The following is a 12,500-nucleotide window of genomic DNA, read 5'->3' as shown; positions in this document are numbered from 1 at the left end:
GCGATCTTCCATAGATGGGGTCGAAGCAATTGCCAGACAGCATCACTTAACCATTAGACCTAGACATTCTTGGCAGGGCGCCGAAAAATAAGCTAAAAATGACACTGTTCATGTAAATTCTTCTATCCAGATTCCCTTAATGAGGTTGTGATGTTCACAGCCTCCATGACGTCCTGAACTACGCCCATGGCTTCCTAACACGCGCTTTTGCCTTTTTGCAAGGCCGCCAAGGGGCCCATGGCGGCTTCACATTACAAGTCCAGTTGCTCGATCCGGTCTTTTTTGAGATCGGTGGTCCTTCATCGCAGGTCCGTCGCCCATTACTCCCTTTACCGCGTTGTGTGGTTGGGGGGAATGGCGAGAGAAATGCTTAATAATTCGTATAATTCGCGATGTATTGTATTATATAAATGCTGATATACCGATTGATGATACCATGACGTTTGAATGCAACAGGGACAGGAGAGGATTGTTACCAAAAGCTAGTGTTTACAAGGAACGGTTCGAAACAGAATCTAAATTTTGTTTCGAATATCCGATTAGCATAAGTAAGGAACATAGACGTTTTTATAAATTGAGATGCATTCTTGATCGTGATTATTTTCTCCAGATGTTTACGAATATTTTTCATTGCCTGTTTTTTTTTTTTTTTTTTTTTTTTTTTTTTTTTTACCGTGTATGTATGTGTGTCTGTGTATGTGCGTGTATGTGTATACATACATATACATACATATATATATATATATATATATATATATATATATATATGTTTGTATATGTATATATATGTATACACACATGTATATAGATAGATAAGTAGGTACATAAATATATAAAATATATATATATATATATATATGTATGTATTTATGTATATGTATACATATATATGTGTGTATGCATATTTGTGTGTATATATATGTATACATATATATGTTTATATGCATATATACATACAACACACACACACACACACACACACACACACACACACACACACATATATATATATATATATATATATATATATATATATATATATATATATATATATATATATATGTATATGTGTATATAGATAGATAAATATAGATATAGATATATAGATACATATATACATACACACACACACACACACACACACACACACACACACACACACACACACACACATATATATATATATATATATATATATATATATATATATATATACATATATAATTATGTATGTTTAAATCTGTATATATAAGCATGTATATATGTATGTATATATATGATTGTATGTATTTATATACATATACGTGTGTGTAAACATATGAATATATATATATATATATATATATATATATATATATATATATATATATATGTATGTATGTATGTGTGCTTTTGTGTCTGTTTGTGTGTATATACGTATGTATATATACATATATATATGTTAAAAATACACAAATTATAGTCTGCAATTGTGTATATACACAAATACATATATACATATATATGCGAGTGTATATGTATATATATGTAAATTTGTGTATATATATTTATTATATATATATATATATATATATATATATATATATATATATATATATATATATATGTATGTATATATATGTGTGTGTGTGTGTGTGTGTGTGTGTACATTCAAATAAATGTGTATATATATACATATCTATATCTATATGTCTATCTATCTATATATATACATATACATGCATACATATACATATATACATGCATATATGAGTGTTCGATTAGGACTGGTAATGTAGGAATAAGGCCATAATACATTGTGCTAGTTTATTGCCAATCAGTGATATAATAGCCTCGGGAGGAACATATACAATTAAATTAATAAATATTTGATTTTTTCTTTAACAAACAAACAAACAAAAAATCTCTTTTACAATAAAATTTGGGAGCAATTTGATAATTCATTATGCAAATACTTCAGAAAAAATAAAAATCAATCAAAGCCTGGTCGTTGCTTGGCACTTCACGGATTGAACATTCGGGTGCCAGGAAGTTCCTGATAATGATGTTCAATGGAAGGGAAACAATCTTGGTCTTGCCCTTGTTCATTTTCGTACTCTGTGGTCATGTTCGTCGCGTTTTTCTTTTCTTTTTTTCACAGGAGCTTTTCATGATGCTGGCAGCGTCTACTTAGAAGGACTTACATTATGTAAGCACATTATAATATGGCTTATGAGTAGTAGTTGTGTGTGTCTGCGTCCCATGCATCTCTTCTCTCACATGCATGTCATCCTTATTCTTCTCTTCTCTCATCTCATCCACATCATCCATATTCTCCTTTTCCTCGCAACAGTCATCGGTGTTGACCTTCTGCTGGACCTGCAAGGAGACCGGATAGTCTTATATAGAAACATATATGTGTGTGTTTTATTATTCACATGATATATACACACACAAAAGTATGTAAGTATATACACACATATATTCAAATATATACATATGTATATATACATGTTAATTCATACATATATCAGCAAAGAGGCATAACTAAATGACTTAGCTTACTTGGACCACCAAGCCAGAAGGCATTGCATGCATGTTGTCCATCATAGGTCCTTCTTTTTCTCCCTTTTCCGCGTTGTGTGGTTGGAAGAAAAAGCGAGAGAGTTGCTTAACCAATACTAGTAATATAGTGCATTGTATTATAGAGCTGCTGATATATCGATAAATAATGTAATGATGTTTAAATGTAATAATGATAAATGATTGTTAGTCATAACTAGTGGTTACAAGAGACGGTTCGAAACAGGATCCAGATTATGTTTCACATGGCCAATAGCATGAAACACTTTTCGAAGATTTGCTCGTAACAGTGTCTTCATAGCTCCTACTCACCTCAACCGTAGAGGGTAATCCTGCCTGCAAGTGAAAAACATCATGAGGTAATGAGGAGCTTTTGGGAGGTTGATCCCTTCCAACATATAAAAGGTATATATACATACATACATCTACACACACACACACACACACACACACACACACATATATATATATATATATATATATATATATATATATATATATATATATATATATATAATGGCGTTGCAAGCAACTTTTGTCGAAAAAATGACCTTAACAGCTGAAGGATAAATGTATCAGTTTGGGTAGTAAAAGAATTTGTGAATAAAAGGCCAGGCCTTTCAGAAAACACTGAGGCAAACAGCTGAAGGCCAAAAGCCACTTGGGACAAAGCCAAAGACCCGCTCGTGGTGTTTGCACGAGCGAGCCAAAGCCGGCTTACCACGAGGGCGACGGCGACCACGACCAGGGCGAGAAGGCTCATGATTTCCTGCTGCTTGCTTCAACACACCGGACGGAATGTTGACTCTTCAATCTTTTCTTTCGAAAAAGAAAGTGTGATCTGAGAAACCAGCATTAACAGTCAACAAACGAATGCAAGTATTATAGCAAATGTGATGTGAAATCTGTGGCTCTTCGAGTGGAACCGAAATCATCATCAAGCGACAAAACCAAAAAGAAAGACCATTTTCTTCTGTTATCGCCTTAGCATTTCCTCGAACTTTTCTCACACTACTGAATTTACGTGCAGTAAACCAGAAGCACGGCAAGGATATAAGTGCTACGGCAGCCTTGGTCCTCACAGGAGCGAGCTTACCTGCTCCGTCTGCCGATGGGGAGTGGAAAGGAGCTGCGTCTCAGGCAAATATATTGAGCTTTCCCGCCCACCTTCCCTCCCAAGGACGCTAAAGGCTACAAGTGTGGCTCACCTGTTTGAAACTAAAGGTGCTTCTAGTGAAATTCTCGGAAATATTTCTCTCTTTTCACACTTAAAGTGAGAATTATACTTGTATACAGTCAAGCGCGCGCGCGCGCACACACACACACACACACACACACACACACACACACACACACACACATATATATATATATATATATATATATATATATATATATACATATATGTGTGTGTGTGTGTGTGAAATTCTCGGAAGTATTTCTTTACACATTTAAAGCGAGAATTATACAGTCAAGCGCATATATGTGTGTGAATATACATGTATATATATATACACAAAAATATATATGTATATATATACATACATCTATATATACATCTTTCTCTTTCTCTCTCTCTGCATATACACACATATATATGTATATATAGAGAAAAAGATGTAGATCTAGATGAAGATGTAGATGTGTTTATGAATATATATATATATATATGAAACGAAAAAGAAATCGAAATGTTAATTCGGTTAATTGATCGTCTGATGTGGAAGCCATGAAAAGTTCGAAACGTTACGATTTATTTTCAGTTCTTAGTGTGGCTGTTTTTTCTTTCATATTTGTGTACATACACACACACACACACACACACACACACACACACACATATATATATATATATATATATATATATATATACATATATATAAATATATATATGCATATATATACATATATATGCATATTTATATATACATATATATGCATATATACACATATGTATATATAGAGAGAAAGATATATATATAATGTGTATATATGAATGTATGTATGTGTATACATATACATATATGTATATATATAAATATATATACATAATATTTTTATTTATGAGCAAACACACATACCCACACACATACACAAATTTATGTATGTGCGTGTCTGTATACGTTTACAAACACTGAAACACGCATACACATGTATACATAGGGTGGTGGACTGGTCCGTTATTGTTCTCCCATACCTCATTTTATGCTTTCTCTTTTATATCTTCCTTTTTTTAATTCTTTAAATTGATTGTGGGTCTAAAATCATTGTGCCATAGCTAGATGCCTAAGGCTCAGGGCACTTTGCATTTTAGCCATCTTGACTCTCAGCGGTCCATTGGCTGGCGAACGTTAGGTCGAAACCTCTGCAACCTAGTCTGGCGAGACTGCACCTCCAGGTTGACCATTCCATCTGTCCTGTTTATTTTCTTTTCGTTGGTACTGCATCACATTGCTTGTTTTGTTGCTGCTACTGTTGTCGGGCCATATTCACCCCAATCCAGGCCCTAGGGCTAAATAGTGCACTTTTGTATACAAATATTATGGCCTTAAAGCTTTTTAAAGACTTGTCTATGGCTGCATTTCACCACGATATATTGTGTTGCTCGGAAACACTTGTCTCTGAATTCCGGCACTTATCGGACTTACTTATTCCTGGGTTTAAAAAGATTTTCTTATTAAGAAAGGAATCGTATCCCTAGAACACAAGGTATGTGTATCTATCTCCGCTCTTCGTTTACTGGCTTTCGCTATTTGAATGGTCAATGCAAGTGCCATGAAGTCATGTCATTGAAAAGTTGCTCAAATGATTGAAAGTTACACATATTCGCTGTTTATCGAAACCCTCATTTAGGACTCTATATATGTTTATTGGCGATTTTAACGCCCACCATTTACATTGGCTGAGTTCCATTTCGTGAACAGACTGTCATGGACATGCTGCCTACCACTTCTCTTGTCTCTGTTTGCGAAGCTGTTGAAGCTCGTAGCCATGTCACAGGGAATCATGGTCTCCTTTTCACCCATATTCCTGATCTTCTTAGTGTTGGTGCCCCAGTTGACTCCTCTCATAACAGTTCTTTAAGCGCAGTCGTTCACCTCAGTTTTTCTGTGCCTGATTTTACGTTGTCGCATTAGGTCTTACCTAAAATCACACATAAACTGGGACCATGTCAAAAATCATATTTCTATATCCATTAATTGGAGGGATATTGACAGGACAGATTGGGCCATTTGGTTCTCATCCATCAGAGAAAACTGAAATATTTTCATAGTGCGTTGTCTGTTCGCCAAACGCGTTAGCGTTTACGAGTGAACGCGCATATAATATATATATATATATATATATATATATATATATATATATATATATATATATATATATATATATGTGTGTGTGTGTGTGTGTGTGTGTTTGTGTGTGTGTGTGTGTGTGTGTGGGCGCGTGTGTGTATATGTAAATAGATAGGTAGATAGATTGATATACATCTCTCTCCATATATATAGCATATGTTTATATAAATATACATATGCATGTATGTAATATGTGTGTTTCTGTGTCTATTTGTGTTTTTGTTTGTGTTTTTGTATTGTGTTTGTGTTTCTGTATCTATTTGTACTTTTGTGTTTGTGTTTGTGTTTCTGTATATATAATATATACATATGTCTTTCTGTGTATCTGTTGGTGTGTTTCCATATGTATATATATATGTATACATATATTTGTAAAAAATATACATATAAATTATGTATTTAAATAAGACTGTTAATGTAGGAAGAAGGCCATAATACATTGTGCTAGTTTATTGCCAATCAACGATATAATGGCTTCGGGAGGAGCATATACAATTAAATCAGTATAAAAAAAAGATTCTTTTACAATACATTTTGGTAGTATATCTTCTGAAGTACAAATACTTCAGAAAAAAAAAAAAATCACGGATTGAACATTCGGGTGCCAGGAAGTTCCTGATAATGATGTTCAATGGAAGGTAAACAATCTTGGTCTTGTCCTTGTTCATTTTCGTACTCTGTGGTCATGTTCGTCGCGTTTTTCTTTTCTTTTTTCACAGGAGCTTTTCATGATGCTGGCAGCGTCTACTTAGAAGGACTTACATAATGCACATTATAATGCGGCCTATGAGTAGTAGTTGTGTGTGTCTGCGTCCCATGCGTCTCTTCTCTCTCATGCATGTCATCCTTATTCTTCTCTTCTCTCATCTCATCCACATCATTCATATTCTCCTTTTCCTCGCAACAGTCATCGGTGTTGACCTTCTGCTGGACCTGCAAGGAGACCGGATAGTCTTATATAGAAACATATATATATATATATATATATATATATATATATATATATATATATATATATATCTGTGTGTGTTTTATTATTCACATGATATATACACACACAAAAGTATGTAAGTATATACACACATATATTCAAATATATACATATATATATATATATATATATATATATATATATATATATATATATGTTAATTTATACATATATCAGCAAAGAGGCAAAATGACTTAGCTCACTTGGACCACCAAGCCAGAAGGCATAGCATGCATGTTGTCCATCATAGGTGCTTCTTTTCCTCCCTTTTCCGCGTTGTGTGGTTGGGAGAAAAAGCGAGAGAGTTGCTTAACCAATACTAGTAATATAGTACATTGTATTATAGAGATGCTGATATATCGATAAATAATGTAATGATGCTTAAATGTAATAACGAAAAATGATTGTTAGTCATAACTAGTGGTTACAAGGGACGGTTCGAAACAGGATCTAGATTTTGTTTCGAATGGCCAATAGCATTAAACACTTTTTTCGAAGATATGCTCGTAACAGTGTCTTCATAGCTCCTACTCACCTCAACCGTAGAGGGAAGTCCTGCCTGCAAGTGAAAAACATCATGAGGTAATGAGGAGCCTTTGGGAGGTTGACCTCTTCCAATATATAAAAGGTATATATACATACATACATCTATATATATATATATATATATATATATATATATATATATATATATATATATAACGGCGTTGCAAGGATGTGTCAAACAACTTTTGTAGAAAAAAGATACCTTAACAGCTGAAGGATAAATGTCTCAGTAAAAGAATTTGTGAATAAAAGGCCGGGCCTTTCAGAAAACACTGAGGCAAACAGCTAAAGGCCAAAAGCCACTTGGGACAAAGCCAAAGACCCGCTCGTGGTGTTTGCACGAGCGAGCCAAAGCTGGCTTACCGCGAGGGCGACGGCGACCACGACCAGGGCGAGAAGGCTCATGATTTCCTGCTGCTTGCTTCAACACCACGGACGGAATGTTGACTCTTCGATCTTTTTTTCGAATAAGAAAGTGTGATCTGAGAAACCAGCATTAACAGTCAAGAAACGAATGCAAGTATTATAGCAAATGTGATGTGAAATCTGCGGCTCTTCGAGTGGAACCGAAATCATCATTAAGCGACAAAACCAAAAAGAAAGACCATTTTCTTCTGTTATCGCCTTAGCATTTCCTCGAACTTTTCTCACACTATTGTATTTACGTGCAGAGAGCTCGTAAACCAGAAGCTCGGCAAGGATATAAGTGCTACGGCAGCCTTGGTCCTCACAGGAGCGAGCTTACCTGCTCCGTCTGCCGATGGGGAGTGGAAAGGAGCTGCGTCTCAGGCAAATATATTGAGCTTTCCCGCCCACCTTCCCTCCCAAGGACGCTAAAGGCTACAAGTGTGGCTCACCTGCTTGAAACTAAAGGTGCTTCTAGTGAAATTCTCGGAAATATTTCTTTCCTTTCACACTTAAAGTGAGAATTATACTTGTATACAGTCAAGCGCGCGCGCGCACACACACACACACACACACACACACACACACACACATATATATATATATATATATATATATATATATATATATATATACATATATGTGCGTGTGTGTGTGTGTGAAATTCTCGGAAGTATTTCTTTACACATTTAAAGCGAGAATTATACAGTCAAGCGCATATATGTGTGTGAATATACATGTATATATATACACACAAAAATATATATGTATATATATACATACATCTATATATACATCTTTCTCTTTCTCTCTCTCTGCATATACACACATATATATGTATATATAGAGAAAAAGATGTAGATGTAGATGTAGATGTCTTTATGAATATATATATATGACACGAAAAAGAAATCGAAATGTTAATTCGGTTAATTGATCGTCTGATGTGGGAGCCATGAAAAGTTCGAAACGTTACGATTTATTTTTAGTTCTTAGTGTGGTTGTTTTTTCTTTCATATTTGTGTACATACACACACACACACACACATATATATATACATATATATAAATATATATATGCATATATATACATATATATGCATATTTATATATACATATATATGCATATATCCACATATTTATATATAGAGAGAAAGATATATATATATATATATAATGTGTATGTATGAATGTATGTATGTGTATACATATACATATATGTATATATATAAATATATATATATAATATATTTATTTATGAGCAAACACACATACCCACACACATACACAAATTTATGTATGTGCGTGTCTGTATACGTTTACAAACACTGAAACACGCACACACATATATGTATACATAGGGTGGTGGACTGGTCCGTTATTGTTCTCCCATACCTCATTTTATACTTTCTCTTTTATATCTTCCTTTTTTAAATTCTTTAAATTGATTGTGGGTCTAAAATCATTGTGCCATAGCTAGATGCCTAAGGCTCAGGGCACTTTGCATTTTAGCCATCTTGACTCTCAGCGGTCCATTGGCTGGCGAACGTTAGGTCGAAACCTCTGCAACCTAGTCTGGCGAGACTGCACCTCCAGGTTGACCATTCCATCTGTCCTGTTTATTTTCTTTTCGTTGGTACTGCATCACATTGCTTGTTTTGTTGCTGCTACTGTTGTCGGGCCATATTCACCCCAGTCCAGGCCCTAGGGCTAAATAGTGCACTTATGTATACAAATATTATGGCCTTAAAGCTTTTTAAAGACTTGTCTGTGGCTGCATTTTACCACGGTATATTGTGTTGCTCGGAAACACTTGTCTCTGAATACCGGCACTTATCGGACTTACTTATTCCTGGGTTTAAAAAAGATTTTCTTATTAAGAAACGAATCGTATCCCTAGAACACAAGGTATGTGTATCTATCTCCGCTCTTCGTTTACTGGCTTTCGCTATTTGAATGGTCAATGCAAGTGCCATGAAGTCATGTCATTGAAAAGTTGCTCAAATGATTGAAAGTTACACATATTCGCTGTTTATCGAAACCCTCATTTAGGACTCTATATGTTTATTGGCGATTTTAACGCCCACCATTTACATTGGCTGAGTTCCATTTCGTGAACAGACTGTCATGGACATGCTGCCTACCACTTCTCTTGTCTCTCTGTTTGCGAAGCTGTTGAAGCTCGTAGCCATGTCACAGGGAATCGTCATGGTCTCCTTTTCACCCATATTCCTGATCTTAGTGTTGGTGCCCCAGTTGACTCCTCTCATAACAGTTCTTCAAGCGCAGTTTTTCTGTGCCTGATTTTACGTTGTCGCAGTAGGTCTACCTAAAATCACACAAACTGGGACCATGTCAAAAATCATATTTCTATATCCATTAATTGGAGGGATATTTACAGGACAGATTGGGCCATTTGGTTCTCATCCATCAGACAAAACTGAAATATTTTCATAGTGCGTTGGGCGCGTGTATGTATATGTAAATAGATAGGTAGATAGATTGATATACATCTCTCTCCATATATATAGCATATGTTTATATAAATATACATATGCATGTACGTAATATGTGCGTTTCTGTGTCTATTTGTGTTTTTGTTTGTGTTTTTGTATTGTGTTTGTGTTTCTGTATCTATTTGTACTTTTGTGTTTGTGTGTTTCTGTATATATAATATATACATATGTGTTTCTGTGTATCTGTTGGTGTGTTTCCATATGTATGTATATATATGCACATATATTTGTAAAAAATATACATATAAATTATGTATTTAAATAGGACTGGTAATGTAGGAAGAAGGCCATAATACATTGTGCTAGTTTATTGCCAATCAACGATATAATGGCTTCGGGAGGAGCATATACAATTAAATCAGTTTAAAAAAAAAATCTTTTACAATACATTTTGGTAGTATATCTTCTGAAGTACAAATACTTCCGAAAAAAAATCAAACAAAGCCTGGTCGTTGCTTGGCACTTCACGGATTGAACATTCGGGTGCCAGGAAGTTCCTGATAATGATGTTCAATGGAAGGTAAACAATCTTGGTCTTGTCCTTGTTCATTTTCGTACTCTGTGGTCATGTTCGTCGCGTTTTTCTTTTCTTTTTTTCACAGGGGCTTTTCATGATGCTGGCAGCGTCTACTTAGAAGGACTTACATAATGCACATTATAATGCGGCCTATGAGTAGTTGTAGTTGTGTGCGTCTGCGTCCCATGCGTCTCTTCTCTCTCATGCATGTCATCCTTATTCTTCTCTTCTCTCATCTCATCCACATCATCCATATTCTCCTTTTCCTCGCAACAGTCATCGGTGTTGACCTTCTGCTGGACCTGCAAGGAGACCGGATAGTCTTATATAGAAACATATATCTGTGTGTGTTTTATTATTCACATGATATACACACACACAAAAGTATGTAAGTATACACACACATATATTCAAATATATACATATGTATATATACATGTTAATTCATACATATATCAGCAAAGAGGCATAACTAAAAGACTTAGCTTACTTGGACCACCAAGCCAGAAGGCATTGCATGCATGTTGTCCATCATGGGTCCTTCTTTTTCTCCCTTTTCCGCGTTGTGTGGTTGGAAGAAAAAGCGAGAGAGTTGCTTAACCAATACTAGTAATATAGTGCATTGTATTATAGAGCTGCTGATATATCGATAAATAATGTAATGATGTTTAAATGTAATAATGATAAATGATTGTTAGTCATAACTAGTGGTTACAAGAGACGGTTCGAAACAGGATCTAGATTATGTTTCGAATGGCCAATAGCATGAAACACTTTTCGAAGATTTGCTCGTAACAGTGTCTTCATAGCTCCTACTCACCTCAACCGTAGAGGGTAATCCTGCCTGCAAGTGAAAAACATCATGAGGTAATGAGGAGCTTCTGGGAGGTTGATCCCTTCCAACATATAAAAGGTATATATACATACATACATCTACACACACACACACACACACACACACACACACACACACATATATATATAATGGCGTTGCAAGCAACTTTTGTCGAAAAAATGACCTTAACAGCTGAAGGATAAATGTATCAGTTTGGGTAGTAAAAGAATTTGTGAATAAAAGGCCAGGCCTTTCAGAAAACACTGAGGCAAACAGCTAAAGGCCAAAAGCCACTTGGGACAAAGCCAAAGACCCGCTCGTGGTGTTTGCACGAGCGAGCCAAAGCCGGCTTACCGCGAGGGCGACGGCGACCACGACCAGGGCGAGAAGGCTCATGATTTCCTGCTGCTTGCTTCAACACACCGGACAGAATGTTGACTCTTCAATCTTTTATTTCGAAAAAGAAAGTGTGATCTGAGAAAACAGCATTAACAGTCACAAACGAATGCAAGTATTATAGCAAATGTGATGTGAAATCTGCGGCTCTTCGAGTGGAACCGAACTCATCATCAAGCGACAAAACCAAAAAGAAAGACCATTTTCTTCTGTTATCGCCTTAGCATTTCCTCGAACTTTTCTCACACTATTGTATTTACGTGCAGTGAGCTCGTAAACCAGAAGCACGGCAAGGATATAAGTGCTACGGCAGCCTTGGTCCTCAAAGGAGCGAGCTTACCTGCTCCGTCTGCCGATGGGGAGTGGAAAGGAGCTGCGT

The 12,500-nt window shown here is 35.5% G+C and overlaps 1 protein-coding gene and 1 long non-coding RNA gene across 2 annotated transcripts; both read right to left on the bottom strand.

Annotated features, from left to right (window-relative positions):
- Window positions 1–1,939: 1,939 nt before the first annotated feature.
- Window positions 1,940–2,894, bottom strand: LOC119578408. Its single transcript, XR_005229196.1, has 3 exons — window positions 2,875–2,894; window positions 2,545–2,607; window positions 1,940–2,358 (listed from the first exon to the last, which is right to left on the bottom strand). It is a non-coding gene; the product is annotated as an uncharacterized LOC119578408 (long non-coding RNA).
- Window positions 2,895–6,623: 3,729 nt separating this feature from the next.
- LOC119578407 lies at window positions 6,624–7,875 on the bottom strand. The gene is made up of 4 exons (XM_037925995.1): window positions 7,816–7,875; window positions 7,442–7,465; window positions 7,110–7,172; window positions 6,624–6,848 (listed from the first exon to the last, which is right to left on the bottom strand). Exons 1-4 carry the CDS (start codon window positions 7,855–7,857, stop codon window positions 6,660–6,662), a joined length of 318 nt encoding a protein of 105 aa, XP_037781923.1. The 5' UTR covers window positions 7,858–7,875; the 3' UTR covers window positions 6,624–6,659.
- Between the last annotated feature and the right edge of the window lie 4,625 nt (window positions 7,876–12,500).

The sequence above is a fragment of the Penaeus monodon genome, chromosome 11 (genome assembly GCF_015228065.2).
Source record: "Penaeus monodon isolate SGIC_2016 chromosome 11, NSTDA_Pmon_1, whole genome shotgun sequence".
In the NCBI taxonomy this organism is placed as follows: Eukaryota; Metazoa; Arthropoda; class Malacostraca; order Decapoda; family Penaeidae; genus Penaeus; species Penaeus monodon.
Note: the sequence above shows the minus strand (reverse complement) of the source record. Positions and strands in the feature narration are given on the sequence as shown.